General features: G+C 41.9%; 1 protein-coding gene across 6 annotated transcripts in view; it reads left to right on the top strand.

The window, feature by feature from the left end:
• The window catches only part of MIGA1 (mitoguardin 1), a 91,950-nt gene extending 76,143 nt beyond the window's left edge, over positions 1 to 15,807 (top strand). For 5 of the 6 annotated variants that reach the window (XM_029618889.1, XM_029618888.1, XM_029618890.1 and 2 more), the window contains exons 11-16: positions 3,433 to 3,519; positions 3,785 to 3,883; positions 8,408 to 8,542; positions 10,245 to 10,298; positions 11,485 to 11,601; positions 14,662 to 15,807. In XM_029618889.1, the coding sequence (XP_029474749.1) occupies positions 3,433 to 3,519; positions 3,785 to 3,883; positions 8,408 to 8,542; positions 10,245 to 10,298; positions 11,485 to 11,601; positions 14,662 to 14,880 (711 nt within the window). In that variant the 3' untranslated portion in view covers positions 14,881 to 15,807. The remainder of the gene's footprint in view (positions 1 to 3,432; positions 3,520 to 3,784; positions 3,884 to 8,407; positions 8,543 to 10,244; positions 10,299 to 11,484; positions 11,602 to 14,661) is intronic. The other variant, XM_029618894.1, reaches the window with a different exon arrangement.
• The last annotated feature ends 659 nt before the right edge of the window (positions 15,808 to 16,466 follow it).

Below are 16,466 nucleotides of genomic sequence, written 5' to 3'. Positions count from 1 at the left end.
ATCTATTTCTTTTATTTGAGGCAGTGGGAGGGTGCAGAGTCTAGTTTCCTGGTAAGCCACAAGGCTTTGGACTTTCCTGCATTTACTTTTAATTTAGAGGAGTAGAGCCTATTTGCTACCTCAGTAAGGCAATTACTAAACTTGTCTAAACAATCTTGAGAATTGGGGTTCATATACTGGTCATGATTTGGATGTCGCTGGCATAACAGTGACAGTTAAAGCTGAGACTGAATAAGAGGAACAAGATATAAATTGAATAAAGTGGGAGACAAGATGATGTGGTTGCGAAGAAATTTCATTCCAGTCGAAAGTGTAATATTTGTTAGACAGACAGAATTAAAACCAGTATATCTACAGATCATGCAGATTGATGTCAAAAAGAAACTTGATCAGGTGATGATGGTCTACAGTGTCGAAGGCTGTACTTGTGTCTAAAAAGACTGGGCCAGATTTTAAAAGGGTTACACGCATAAGGTATGTGCGTAACCCTTTTAAAACGCCCCTGCGCGCGCCGAGCCTATTTTGCATAGGCTTCCGGCGCACGCAAAGCCCCGGGACACGCATAAGTCCCGGGGCTTTCCTGGGGGGGGGGGGCGTGTCAGGGGGGCGTCACGATCCGCGCGTCATCGGGGGGGGGGCATGTCGGGGGGCGTGACGCAGCCGCCGTGTCATCCGGGGGCAGCGCCGCGGGCGTGGTTTCGGCCCGGGGGCGTACCGGGACCAGCCCCCAGACCGGAACATGGTGCGAGGCAGCTGGCCCAGTGCGCGTAAAGTTATGCCTGCCTCGAGCAGGCATAACTTTCGTGACAGAGGTAGGGAGGGTTTAGATAGGGCCGGGGGGGGGGGGGGTTAGGTAGGGGAAGGGAGGGGAAGGTGGGGGGAGGCGGAGGGAACGGGCAGCGCACCCAGGGTTCGGCGCGCGCAAGAGGGTGCACATTTGTGCAACTTGCGCGCGCTGCCCGTTCCCTCCGAGGCCGCTCCAAAACCGGGTGCAAGGGGGCGCACATTTGTGCATCTTGCGCGCGCTGACCCCCGATTTTACAAGATACGCGCGGCTGTGTTTTAAAATGTACCCCACTATGAGGATAGCCTTCCCACTGTCCAACTGCAAACTAATGTCCTTCAATAAAAAAATAATAGATGTTTCTGTACTAAAACCTTTTCAGTATCAAGATTGTTTTGAGTACAGAACAATGATTTTATTCAAGAATGAAGTAAGCTACAGTAATACAACCTTCTCTGTTATTTTAGAAAGTATAGGAAGGTTTGAAATTGGTTGATAAGCAGGGTCAGTGTTGTGCTTCTTCGACACAGGACCCACTTTAGCTATTTTAAGTATATTAGGAAAAGTCCCTTCTTGTAGATTATCATTTACTATCTCAGTCAGTTATGGAAATAGAACAATTTCTGGGTCTTTGATGAATTTGAAAGGTAAGAAATCAATAGCAGAGGATGAAGACATCATATGATTCTAAAGTAGTTGTACACTATCAGTTGAGACCTTATTGAAAGCTACTTTGGATTCTGTGGTTGGGGAAACAACTACTAAAGGAAGATTTTGGTTAAGCTCAGAATCACAGGAATTGAAAGTGAAATGAATAAGACCAATTTTAGTATTCTAAAGCTTGAGCAAAATCTTCAGCATTGAGACATGAAAGAAGAGGAATTTAATGCACACTGAGTGTGAGCCCTGTTCACCTTGGGATTACATATATTCAATTAAATGGAATTTATTAATTCATAGTTACAAATGTTGTTATCTTCATCAGGTCTGATAATGTATTAAGAATGTATTTACAAAATGTCCCAAGTTGTCCCACTTTTTACCTATCCTTGCTTGTTGTACACACAAGATGCTTACTTCAGTTCCTTGCTTCACCCATGTAAATTGTACTCATTTTGGAGTCGCAAATGTTAGAGCACATGAAACAGGCATAGGGCCCTGTTCAGAAACAGACTGATTTACCATTCTTCTGTGCCTAAGGAAAATATCTTTCTTTACTAAAACTCATAACATCTCTTGACATTCCCTCTCTCTAGGTCCCCCTCATCCCAGGACTCATCAGTTTATTCTCTTAGTCCTGCTTTAGACAGTTACAAAGCTGCAGATGTAGGGTCTTTCCCCAACTATAGTAGCCACATGATTTCCAAGGTATGCCAGTGGGAGACACCAGTAGCCCATTACTCACTAAATGTAAAGAACTGAAGTACAGAGAGAATGGAAATAGTAACCTCCTGCCAACTTGAAGTCATCTTGAATCCTGTCTTTAGCTCTCTGTAAAGTTTTTGTTTAGCTAGGATTGTCTGAATCCCATCCAGTTACAAAATCTTTTTCTACCGTCATGTATTTTATTATCAGTTTGAATAACATCCCATTGACCTACTATATGTCACGTTGTTCTCTAATTTTCTCTGCTGTCGAAAAATGGAACAAAACAAGGAAGCGAATCAGATTCTCAGCTTGAGCAGAAACAGGAGTTTCATTGGAAGCTTAACAGTCTTAGAAGACTGGAACCTAATTTTCTTCTTAAAAACTCATTTGCACTGTGGTAAACTAATTAAAAGTTAAATTAAAATAACTTTTTTTTTTTTTTAACTCCCTTGGGCACCTTCTTCTCCTCACCCTAGGAATTCATGGTATTTTGATAACAGAATTTGTCATACTTTCTAACGACATACTAACATGTCTGCATTCCAAGGTGAATGTGTTTTATTGAAGCTTGCAGTTTATGTACATATATTATATACAAGTAGAAGCTTGGAATAAGGGAAACACATGCACACACACATATATATATAATTATAGATAAATAGAGAGAGAGAGAAAGAGCGCATAGAGTTATAATATAGTGCAGTCAGTAAATCTATTCAATCTTGAGTCACTCACTCGGAAAAAATATTTATAAAGTTCCTGAAGGTTTATTCAGTTGTTTGTTGATAGTGAACATATGTCTTGGCTCAGCTTTTCTGATGCCGCCGGACTTTCTCGTAAGATTTCTTAATAAGACTTCATGTCCAGCTTCCTACCATGTTAACATTGCTTTGATGAGGCTAGTGAAGCTGTTCTGAAAGGCATTTTGACTGTACCTTGTTTGGGACAAACAAGGTACAGTCAGATGCAGCTGATTGGCGAGACTCGTCCGTGTGGGGGACAGCATGACATAGATACACTATCAATAAACAATTGAATAGACCTTCAGGAACTTTCTAAATATTTTTTTCCAAGTGAGTGACTTAAGATTGAACAGATTTACTGACTCTGCACACATCATAACTCTATGTGCATATATTATATACATCCAACACATATACAACACATATGAATATTAGTTTTAAAACTGAATTTGTATTTATGTATCTACAATGGTTTTGTATAACTACATGCACGGGTCCTGTTAATAAATGTACTGCTTTTGCCCTGAACCTCTGCAGGTAATTCTTTCAGAAACCAACAACAGAATGTTTCTTGCGGAGACTGGACGGAAAATGTTGTCCGCTTTGATTTTGAAAGCAAAGAAGGTAGTGGTCTCTGTTGCTTCTGCGTGTGAAATTTTGATCAATGTTCCAGAAGTGCAGCTGTCTGATGTCACTGCACGCGTTGACAAAATAGATGAAGCGCAAAAATGGCTGACTGTACTGACCGTACATGTTACATTGCTGAAAAATGCCACATTTTAAATGAAAATTTAGTTGGGCCTGTGACAGCAAATGACTAGTTTAATCATATTCTAAATGGTGTTTCATTTCCAGTGCATTTGAAAAAATATATTGGTTTACTTTACAGAATCCAAAGAAGTTTGAGGATGTCTTTGATGAAATGCTATATTTTTTAGAGCAAAAGGACCACTGGGACAATACTAAAATGGAACTTTTTGCTAGAGGGGTGAGTTTACCTGCTGTATAACTTCCTTCTTTATTCCTCAATGGCTCTAGCTGTAGCTTTTGTGAATTTAGTACTTGTGATAGGTGCTTGATTCATAGTACTGGAAACTGAATTTCTTCATATAGCCAGATTAAACATGGCATGAGATGGTGGTTAGGGAAACAGAATTGCAAGCGACCTCACAGTATTCTGCTAGTGTACTTCAAACTCTCTGAAGGTTCATCAGAGGCTGAAGAGGTTGCTTAGTTTCCATGGGCACTGAGGCTCTGTCCTTCTCTGTACTCAGGCTGCCACGTGAGGTGTCAGTCCCAGTTGTGACGGTAGGGTTTAATGTGGTGGACACTTACCCACTGGTATCTGAACTAAGATCAGAAACTCATTTCAGATGGTTCTGACTTTTGATCATTCGGGTTTCAGACTAGATGTTTGGTTAGAAGAGGCCAAGTTTTCAGCAGAACTGGACATCCGAGTTGGTGATTTGTATATTAAGCTGTACAAGCATACTGTCCAAAATATGTACAGTCTAGATAAGTTAGACAAGCAAGCACCTTGAGGTGGGGCATGGTTGCAAGTAATAGTTTGATGCATTACTCCATTTTAAGCAAAGTAATCGGAAGGACAGCATAGAAAGACTCATAGGAAAGTAGAAGAGTACTTGTTGTCCTATAAAGACTCTGATCATTCAAACATATTCTCAAGTGATGAGCTTTTCAGAGTACTGATTTATCATTTATTAAAAAAATCCAAAATAGATACAAAATGGGATTAGTGGTTAAACTTAGGTAAAGGAACCAGCAAATAGGAATGCTGTCTGTGAAATAGGTACAGCTGAATAGTATGTAGACACATACCTACCTCATTTATGTATTCATTTTAAAAAGTTACAGAACAAAAACAGTAATAAAATGTCATAGTGTGACAAAGTGTACCGACAACTTCCTCATTCTACCTTAAGGAGCCTGGTTCAAGGTTTTGAACCAGTCCTCGTTAAAGCAGAATGCTGCAAGGGATTCTGGGTGAAGGGAGGTTCCCTTCACCCTACCATAAGAACCCAGTCCTAGAAAGACTTGGGAAAGCCCCAGGAAGCTGGTAGGATCTCATGATACACCCAGATAGTGGACGTTTACCTGTTAGTTGTGCCTGACTCAAGGTGAGCTACTGTCTTGATTCTTGTATCATTCAAGCACTGGAAATGAATACCTGCACCATAGCTAAGTTGGTAAAGTGATGATTTGCAACCTGAAAAAAAAGGGGAATCCAGAGAGGTGGTAACAACCCAGAAATGGGGCCTTGCCAGGCCCGGAATGCAAACCGTGAAATTGCACAGGGCAGCATACCCGGTGGGGCGGCATCGGGAGCAGGGAGAGGCCCTGTTGCTGCCGGTAGACCCAATCCCACCGGCGGCGGAAGACTTTTGCTTTTTCTGATGACAGTGGATCAGGTCCACCGGCGGCAGAAAAAGCAGGAAGCAGTTTCATACCAAGGGGGGACAGGGGGCGTGTCACTTTAATCGGCGGGGCTGTAATGTAGCTCATCCCACCACGACCCGAAGAAAAATTCACATGCAGGTGCCCCTCCTCCTACCTGCCTGTGCAGCCCCAGAAGAAAACCATTGCTGGAGCCGCTCGGGCAGGAAGAAGGAGCATCGGCCGTGTGCAGAGGAGCAGCAATTAAAGATGCAAAGCGGGTCCCCCGTCACTGGCCCAGTGACGCCATTATTTGAAATGTACAAAGAACAACTAAAGTTTTGCCTGTCCTTCCCCACGCAGCCTCGCGGCGAAACACATTTCTGTGTCGGGGGACCCGCTTTGCATCTTTAACTGCTGTTATACACACTGTGGAGTTGCCATTTAAAATGAAAACATTACATTTCTAAACCTTGTGTGGACATTTAATTCTTTCCTGCACATTTTTGTGGTTCGCTGAGCTTATTAGCGTGCAGTAGTGCTCCTGTTTGTTGTTTGCAAATCAAAGTTCCCAGGTATGGAGAGCATGAATTTTTAAAATCCTTTTTAGTTGTATTTTTCAGGTATAATTTGCTGTATCTTCTGTTTTGAAATATTTTATTGGTGTTTGGGACATTTAAAAAAAACTTGTATATGAGTTTTTAATTATTTGACCTTTTATTCATCAGCTTTTTAAAATATTATTAGTATGTTTTTAGTATTATGATTATGTATTTATTTTATTTCTTGATTTTATTTTTTGATATTTGAGGAATGGTGATGGTTCTGTTTTTTCATTGTTGCACTGCATAGAGTGTCTGGCTTCTTGCGGTTTCCAGTTCAGTTTTTGTCTGCACGTTTGTATTTCTACTTTATGGTTGCTCTGTTCTGTATTTGGTAAGGGTCTGTTTATGTTCTACATGTGCAATTGAGGTGAGGCATTCTCCTAGTAGGAAGTGTATTAGTGTTTTAAGGCTTTTGGAGGGTCAAGTACACTCCGAACATAGATCACAATAGGCCTAATACCATAGGGGTTCCAAGTGTCTTTTTTTGCAGGGATTTCTGGTTGGCTTCACAGCAGTGCATGTAAATATAATGTAAGCGATATTTTTACCGCAGCATACTGTGCTTTGATATTTTTCATGTAAAATATAAATGCATAACTCTTAGCTGTGTGTGTGGAATGGGGCGGGGGGGGGGGGGGGGCATTGTGCAAGGCTGTAAGGTTTGCCTAGGGCACCTAATACCCTTGCACCAGCCATGGGTTCGGGGGTGGGGGGGGGGATATTGTCAGTTTTTAAAGTTTATATCACTGAAGGGAACTGGGCATTTTTTTGGTGGTCCCAGGACAGAGAATGAATGAACGGCACCGGGGGGGGCAGCACAGTAATTGTTCGCACAGGGCAGCAAAAAAGCGAGCATTGGCCCTGGGCCTTGCAGACCCTCTTTTTTTGTTCCCTTTGTGCAGCGAATGGGCTTGAAGAAGATCACTGTCCATATAGGCAGCCAGAAACCGAAGAGTCTTTAGGGCAGAAACCTGACCAGCGCTATGGGAGTGCTTTTTTTGTAAAACAGAAGGTCATGCACAGGAAGAATGTTCTTGGCTTGATGACTTGGAGTGCGAGTTAGCGGAACAACGTGAAAAGGAGCAAAGCTGCAATTTTGTGGGTGTCCCGCGTGCAAGACTTGAGGACTTTATAATCCAGGTGGAACTGGAGAGAGCCTCTGCTTAGGCCTTGGTAGATTCCGACTGTAAAAAAACGCTCATTAACCGGATCTTACTATTTCAAGGATATATTAATGATAAGAAAATATAGACAGTAACATGTATACGTGGGGATGAACAGATGTGTTCAACTTCGCACATCCTCTTTGACGACTGCCGCGGGACAAGCCATGTTAGAAGTGGCTGCTCTCTCCAAGCTTCTGTACCCCAGTAGCCCTGGCTCGAGATTATCCCTTTTGTGCAACCTTATGCAGACAACTCCGGAAGGGGAAGGCACTTGAGACAGAGCCGAGGTGTGCCTTGAGCACATCTGGATGCTTGACCGGACATGGCCGAGCTGAGGGGGAGGGTATGAGACCAAGGGTACCAACAACTCCCTCTTTCTACCTTGAGGAGCCCGGTTCAAGGTTTTAACCCAGTCCTCCTTAAGGCAGAATGCTGCAAGGGATTCTGGGTGAAGGGAGGTTCACATACTTTACTCCACATATTGTTAGGTTCTGCTACCTAATAGTATGTGGAGTAAAGATATTTAGTTTCTGCTGCGTGCATGTCAGATTGCTATTACGGTGAATGTTTTATGTTCGCGAGTGTTTGAAAATCCAGTCAACTTCCCACTTTCTCCAAGTCAGTGCTCAACAGGACAGATGCTAAATGGTTCAAACTTTCTTTTTCTATCCTTACAAGAAAGTTGTGCCCTCTCTTTACCAATTATTTGAAAAGTACAAATAGGTAGGTAATAATTATTCAGTTAAAAATGTTACTGTTATTACTGACATGCTTTGAAGTAAGGCTCTTTCAAGTCCCTGAGTTGATGAGAGCAGCCATGTTTGAATAGGTGTGAAAAATGATCTCAGACGGTGTGGGGATATGATTGGCTTTTAATGTGCACGACATCAGAACCAGCATGGGCCGACTGGGTGACATGATTGCTCAAAGAGGTTCAGAGAAATTGTGGGAAAGCTGCTTAAAGAATTTTTTTAAATCACTTAATAAATATTTTAATCAATACAGGATGAGTAAGGATATTGGGACTTGTTAAACACACTGCAGAGGACAGGAAGGGTACAGTTTCGTTCTTAAGCTTTATGTTAACTGAGATATATTTTTTTTGTAGTGCAGAGTAGTTGGAAACTTGACTAAGGCATATTTCTCTTTTAATTTTTCTTACAGCTGTTGAGTTGCTGTTTTATCTTCTTATCTATCTGTTTTAATTTTAACATAACTTATGGTTTTATCAATTAAATTTAAAATATACAGTGATTGAATGTAGACTACAATAGTAATATTTGCACACTTATGTAGCACATTAGAGAGGTAAAAGTGGTTAAAAAATGTTTAATTTGTTTAATGCAGGTTAAAAAACTAAATTTCTATGACATTGTTTTGGACTTTATACTAATGGATTCTTTTGAAGATCTAGAAAACCCACCTTTCTCCATACAGAATGTAGTAAATAACAGGTGGCTGAACTCCTCCTTCAAGGAAACGGTAAGTTCTTACCAGAGCTTTCTTTAGCCTTTGACAGGTTCATTTTAAAAGGAGTGTTTGTGTGCCCATGAAAGGCGTGCGGTGGGCACGCGAGCAAAGATACGCTTAATTTTATATCGTGCGTGCAAGTACACACGTATCATTTAGAATACCCCTGCCGCGTTTTTATGTGTACAGCCTTTATGCGCACAAGTGACTAGAGAGAAAGAGAGACTCTGTAACAGCGAGACAGTCTTGACACTGTAAGAGGGGCCCTAGGCACGCCAATGTAACACCGCCGCGCCCCCCCCCCCCCCAAAGAAAATCTACCCCAAGTTGAAACTGCCCCTCTTACAGTGGGAGATGTATAGAGTCTCTCTCCCCCTCCCTCCCTCTCCCCTCCCCCCCCAGCACTCAGGAACGCGCATGCCCGATGCGCACACAGGTATGTACGCGCATAATTCCTGGCTTCTTAAAATTTGCATTGCTCACGCGCCACCCACATACGCGTGTATGGGGTCATTTTTGCACAAGCAATGCTTTTAAAATCTACCTGTGGGTGAACCTTGTCAAATTAACACCACAGACGTCATGCGTTGTTTTTGAAACACTATGACACTAGTGACGCTTTTGGCGAGGGCTCACTCCAAAGAGAAACCTTGAACTGTTCAAAGTACTTATCTGCATAATTTTGAATGTTTTTAAAGGGTTTATGTGACAAACCAGTGAAGCAACTGATATTTTGGGGTCCTGTGTGTGCAAGGCACCCAACGTAGCTTGAAATTTATGTCTGCGTGGAAACTTAGAATGGCATCGCTGGCCGGGCCATTGATCTTATTACCAACCGCAGTGCCAGACGTCAGAAAGTGAGGCTCTTCACATAGTTCTCTGTCTCTCTAGTCTTATCCTTGATGTGGAACGACTCCACTTCCTCTGGGTATCAGTCGTAATCCAGTGTCCCATCTTGTCAGCAGAATCTCGCTTTGGCATACTATGCTGCACTCAACCCCCTCTTTCCTTGCAGAAGGATTGCATGCTCTGTAAAAGACTTTTCTTTTCCTTTTCTTATTTTGTACGGCTTAGGTCCTTATTTGGACAAATTGCTGAGCTGTGTCTCAAACTATTTAAAGTTTGGCATTTCTTGAATTGCAAATAGAAAAAGGAAAAAAAGAAAAAAAAAAAAAAGTCCCCAATAATGTGTTCAGCATTCCTGCATTTTCCATTTGAAATACTTCTGGTTCCAGAGCGTTAGTTTGGCACATGCATATTCTTGGCATGGCTGGAGTTGGATTTAAAATATCTGCTGCTAAGCTGGGGGGGAGGGGGGGGGGAAACAGTTTGAAAAGCTTTGTTGTTATCCGGTACCGTTGTTGTTTTCATAGCCACGCTGTTGCGTTTAATTACTGACCAGGAAATGTGGACTATGAGACCTGTACAGTTTGCCCAATTTTAATTCCTGTTGAATTGTCATAGGCCCCAGTTGATCTCAGTCTTCTCCATCACTCCTTCGTAACTATGGATCCTCTGTGCTTATCCCGGGCCTTCTTGAATTCTCTTACCATTTTTTGCATCCACTGCCTCCACTCGGTGTTGAAATAAAGTGAAAATAAAGCAGCCCTTGAATTTGGATTCCTATCTTACACTGTATTGATTTTCCTAAGGAAGTGGTTGCATTTGCTGTGGCATGTGAAAACTGTTTCTTTACCGATGTTTTCTCGCCTAGGCCGTGGCTTCAAGCTGCTGGTCAGTACTGAAGCAAAAGAGGCAGCAGATAAAGGTGCGTTCTCTTCGGAAGTGTTACGCCATCTCTTTTGTAAACAGCAATTACTTTCAGGAAAATCTGTAACCTGTAATCTGATTCACTCATCTGTGGTATTGATAATGTACTGTAACATTAAAAAAGAAATGCATCTGATTATAAAATGGGTGCTAGAGGTTTAGACTGAACCCAAAAATAAATAAATAAGAGTAGCATTCTAATCTAGACAAGATTCTAGATCCAAATGCATTTCTTACGGGGAAAATTGCAATTTCCCCCGGCCCACCCTGCCCCTGATAGCGCTTCCTAGGTTTCAAAACTGAAAAGGTCTAATGTCCTTCAGGTGGAGTAGCTCTACTGCAAGCCTGGTTGAGTTAGGTCCAGCCATCTAAAATGTATAGTGTGGGGGCGAGGGCACACAAACTGCAGCACACGCAGATTTTGGAACAATCTGATAAGCCTCTCTTCATATCGAACTGAGGCTGGTTACAAAAATATTTTAAAATGCAAAAGGTAATTGATAAATGAAAAGTTATCGTGTGGTGTTTAAAAAAAAAATCACCTTTAAATGTGTTACTGCTTTCTGGCTCTTGGACCATATCCGTGCTGTGCTGGAAATTACTTTTTTTGTGGGCTTCGCTAGTACACGGTGATGCTGGAACATGTGGCTGAGTGCACGGAAGCCGAATTTTAAAAGGCAATGCAAATTACCCTTCCCTGGACACAGTGAAGGAATTTGCTTAATATTCGGGGTGCCTGAGCACCCTCACTGCACCCACAGAACTGGCATGTGCGGCTCAGTGTATGTCATCAGACTGATAACTAACATCAGTACATGACCGACTATCCTATTGGCTAAGGGTTGTATTTTAAAAAAAAAAAAAAAAAGTTTATATATTTTCATTTGTAGGCTGTCATACCTTTTGGTGAACCAAAATAAGAATGAATCAAAGACTGTGCTATGTGTGAGCTTTCTTTGTAGCCCACCATAGATCTCTCTTCTGAAGAAAGGACCTCTGAGGTCCCGAATGCTCATGGAGCCCATCAGCTTTGGCTCATGCCTCTGTTCATCCAATGAAAGGTTTTGCAATCCAGCTTTCTGCAAGACCAGTAAAGCTCTTTGAACTCTGCACCGCACTGCTGGGATGACACTGCTGATGAAACAATGTTTTTGGTTTTTTCTTTCTGTGATTCTTCTCTCCAGGTACCAGATGGGTTTTTTGCACACTTCTATGCCATTTGTGATCAGCTCAGTCCTGTCTTGGCATGGGGCTTCCTGGGACCTAGAAACTCCTTCCATGATTTGTGTTGCTTCCTTAAGGTATTAAATCTTATTTTCGTCCATTTTTGAAGCTTCGGAGTTAGCCTGTTTCATTGTCTGGCATTTAGTCGGGTCAGACTTAACAAAATAGATGGTGCTCTGCCATTCAAACACGTCACACGTACCAGGCGGTTTATTTGTACATAATGGAGAGTGAAGCATAAACACGATTACAACCTGAATATTCAGCGGGCATGGCACTTCCTGTGACTGAAACCCTCAAAGCCGCCAGGACAAGTGACTAACTGGGGAGGGCTTTGGCACAGAAGCACCTTATGCAGACGGCACGATACCGAATACTGTGGCCTCACCTCGATTCACTTTTTATGACAATAGAGCAGAAAGGAGTTTCTTCTTTTATTTAAAACCTTATACGCTGATGGAGGATGCTCTAAGGGGGTCAATTGTGTAGTAACTAACAATTAGCGAGCAGTTTATTTTTTAAAAATCATCTTTTAAATTTAAAAGTGGTGCAGAGCAGCTTAACCGATCACTCTAGAGTCTTATGACCAGGGCTTCATTTGTGGGGGGACTGCTTGCAGCGCAGGACGTCCGGCGTTTCTTTTCAGTCTTAAGAAGCGGAGCGGGTTCTGCTCCAGCCCCTCCCTTCCAGGCAGCCTGCAGGGAAGGGAAGAGGAGGGGGTGAGTCTGGAGCTCTCTGTTCCCTAGCCCAGCCCCACCTCTCATTCCCCACCTCTCCCGTATTGCAGGGATCAGAAGGGGAAGGGGGGTGATACTGAAGAGGACGCTGCAGAGCAAAGAACAGACTCGGAAAAGGGTTTGAATTGGCACAAGTTTGAAACTTGTCAGCAGCGGTGCCAATCGTCAAGGCTTCAGTCCTGTCCATGATGAAAGGCGCTACTGCTCACAGCTAATTCAGCCCCTTTTTGTGTCCATTACTGAGGTCTTAATTTCGGGCAGAACAACCCAGAAATGGCATTCTGCCACCTTTTTTCTGGGACCCAAGAAAGCGGGGTAGAGCCAGCAGTGTATATTAATTCTGGCTCCCCCCTGGGAAACAGAGCAGCCATTAGCTGTATGGATTATTTATGCCCCACCCCCCCCCCAAGACCTTGGAGGAAGCAGAGAAGAAAGAGATTGGTTGGAGCTGCTTACCCTATGACAAGGGCAGCCACATGGCTTGGATGTGTGTGTGTGTGTGTGTGTTTGTTCACACCTGGCCCTGGTCCTGTCCCGTCCCTTTGCACAGCTCACACATGACCCTGGCCCAGCCCATCCTCACATTAAGCCCTGCTCCTGACCCTGGGCATTGTGACAGAAGATGACACTTCCAGGCGGGTGATCTGTTATCAAACACATTCTTTATATATCTGATGTACAATCTGGCTTTTGCTCAATATCGCCCATGTATTATGTGTCCTTTTTATTGTCTAAAATATTTTGCGTACCTGCTGTGTACCTTACAAGGATGCTTAGTTACCACTACTGTGTTGTATCATCATGGGGAGACCTCTGGTGATAGATCAAGTAGTCAGAACTTGGAGGAGACAAAACCTTTAGTTCTCCAGGCCAGAAGGCGTGGATCTAGGTAAAAGGATGGGATAACTTACTATATATAGAAATGAGACAAAAGAAAGATCACATGGCCAATCTTTTCTGCCCATGCATGCCAACTGCTCAGCTCTACAATCCCTACCACAATCTCAGAGATCCCCAGAAACTATCCTTGTCTCCACCACCTCCAATGGACATTGTTCCATTCATCCAGCACCCTTTCTGTAAAAAAAATATTTCCTTAAATTACTCCTGAGTCTAGCCCCTTTCATCCTTATCCCATTACCCCTCGTTCCAGAGCCTCATTTCTATGGAAAGAGATGTGCTTCCTATGCTTTGGAGTTAGTTAAAAGACTCTCATATCTCCCCTATCTTGCCTTTTCTCTAGGGCAGGGATGGCCAACCCTAGTCTTCAAGAGCCATAACAAGTCTGGTTTTCAGGATATGCACAATAAATATGCATGAGATAATTTGCATGCACTGCCTCCATTGTATGTAAATCTATCTCATACATATTCATTGTGGATATCCTGAAAACCAGGCCTGTTTGTGGCTCTTGAGGGCTGGAGTTCTCCATCCTTGCTGTAGGGCATACATGTGTAGAATGGCATAGTTTCGTGTAACTAATTTTCTAGCTTTTCCAATTAACAAAAAAAAACAATGCAATATGTGCAGTACATGTCAACCTTTGATATAAATCTTTTGTTCTCAGTACAGTAGTGCGTTCCAGTAGAATGCTAGGGTCAGTGATCATGCTGGCTGCACTGTGTGACTATAGCACGTCTGAAATCGCAGCAGCCTTGAGCATGTTTATCACAGGCAAAGCAGGAATTGTGATAACATAAGAATTATCAGTATTAAGCCAATGTTCATACAAACCAGAGACACAACATCCTTCCCCCTTTTCAGATGTGGCTGTAAATTCCAGCAGTGGGAAGGAAAAAAAAAAGTGTGGCGTGTGACTGGAAACAGAAATTCACGATAAAGTCTAGCTTTACCAAGAGTAGAATCCCCATAGTCGAATTCTCACTTCCAGTTTGGAAAACAACTTTCTAAATCCTGTCTCCAGTGCAGTGGGATATTGCCAGGCAGCTTTTTCGATATTAGAAGGTTCAGGTTCCGTATGGTAGGAACTTGCACGTGATCAGGCTTCTACGTCTGGCAGCTGGACAAGAATAAATGAGTAGGCTGGATGCACCAGTTGGTCTTTTTGTGTCGTCATATACTTTGTTACTTTTATGTTACCATGGTTTGGAAACCACAGCCCTAGGGGAATATGCGGTGCCATTGTCAAAAAGCGTGTGCTTCAATCTAGAGAAAGTATGCATAACTACAGAAAAGGCATTCTGACTTTCCATGGTTACTTGGAATGGAAAATGTATTAAATGTGTACATTTTTCACAACAGAAAATGTATAAAGCATTAAGTAATAGTATGGTTTCCGTAAATAAAATGTGTGAAAGTATCTTACTTAACCAATGACATACAAAATTTTTGTTACTGAAAATAAATACCAGTTATGTTGTTCTGTCTTCATTTACTTAGGATCAAGCGCTTTATTTCCTGAAAGACATTTTTGACTTTGAGAAGGTTCGCTATTCAAATGCAGAGAGTTTGGCAGAGGACATTATGCAGTTGCTCCATCGTCGGACAGAACTTTTCATGGCCTACCTAGGAGCAGATTCCCTGAGGCATGTCAGTAGCTGCGTTAGTGAGCGCGAGCTTGACGTGTCCAATGGGTCCGTGGAAGCAAAGGTTCAGTAACTTGAAACAAAAAGGAATTTTAAAACTGGAGTGTGCCTTGAAATTTATTTATTTTTTTTTTTAAGGATGTGCAAAATGTAGATTTTGGATTTGTCACCGCAAAATCTACACAACGCAAATGGATCAGGACTCAGGGAGCCTTGATGAAGAGAATGTTATGGAAAAGAAATGATGGCAATCATATTCTAACTGTAGCTATTTCTAATGTGATAAAATGGTTTGTGCAATATTTAAGAGAACTTTATTTATGAAGCACCACGTGTTTGGATAGATGCTTGTAATTGACGTTAATGACAGAAGATCAAGTTGGATCCTTAACGGCCGAAATGTTAGTTCAATACAAAGTCTCAAAAGTGGTGTCATGCGCTTTGTCTAAAAAAAAAAAAGTGGCACTTTAGGCGGGTCATATGCAGGCTTATTTTTCATTTGTTAAGTAGTACAACTGTGCAATAAATATTATACTTGAAATGAAAACGTTAAATTTTCTTTGAAGCTGTATTTGTGTATATACGCTAATATTTTAAAATGAAGTTCAAAGTGGTGGGGTAAGTGATACAATCACTGTCCCAGTACAAAAAAAAAATTGTAGGCGATATATTCTTTCAATATGTTATTTGGTTTTGCTAATTGTTTAAATGCATGTATTTATATTTATTGTATTGCTCTGTATGCATATGGCATCCGACTCAGATTACAGGGTTCTAGAAATGTTTGCTTCTAGCGTAACAGAAAGTTGGCACATGTTATAGTTTCCTTGAATTCCAGTAAGCTCAAATATTGTAGTATTGGTGTGGGAGGGACTAGCACCATGACATCAGCAGTGTGTAAGCAGCATTAAGGGGCAGTGAGAGGTGCAAGCACCAGTATATGTACTACTCTACATATGCAAAATATAAGCTGGTAAATAATAATTTTAAATACATTTTCTGAATGTGGTCAGTCTCATTTTGGTTTCACATTACTATTAATTTATCTTTCAAAACATGCAAATCCAGTGAAGCAGAGTACGACAGAAAGGTGGCTATGGACACACACACAAAATGATCAGTTTATTTTATTTATTTATATTCCCCATTTTCCGGTAGGATTAACCTACTGAAACTAATTGGCCACTTTCATAGTAAATGAAATGTGTTCAGTTCTGGAGGTTGTACCTCCAAATGAGTATAGATGGGCTAGAGGTGGCCCAGAGAGAAGCTACCAAAATGGTGTGGGGTTTGCACCAAAAGACAATGAGATGAGACATAAGGATCTAAATACGTATGCTCTAGAGCAGTGTGTCCTCAGAACACACCTCACCAGTCAGGTTTTCAGGATATCCACAAGGAATATGCATGAGCTAGATTTGCATGCACTGCCTCCATTGTATGCCAATCTATCTCATACATATTCAACGTGGATATCCTGAAAACCTGACCGATGAGGAGTGGCCCGAGAACTGGGTTGAGAACCCTTACTCTAGTAGAGAGGAAAGACTGGGTGGCAGAAGGGGAATATGATACATACATTCAGATATCACAAAGGTATAAATCATGTACAAGAAGCAAGCCTTTTACAAAATCTACAATAAGAAGTCACGGTAAAAA

The sequence above is a fragment of the Rhinatrema bivittatum genome, chromosome 10 (genome assembly GCF_901001135.1).
Source record: "Rhinatrema bivittatum chromosome 10, aRhiBiv1.1, whole genome shotgun sequence".
NCBI classification, from domain to species: domain Eukaryota; kingdom Metazoa; phylum Chordata; class Amphibia; order Gymnophiona; family Rhinatrematidae; genus Rhinatrema; species Rhinatrema bivittatum.
This window is presented reverse-complemented; position numbering and strand designations above follow the sequence as displayed.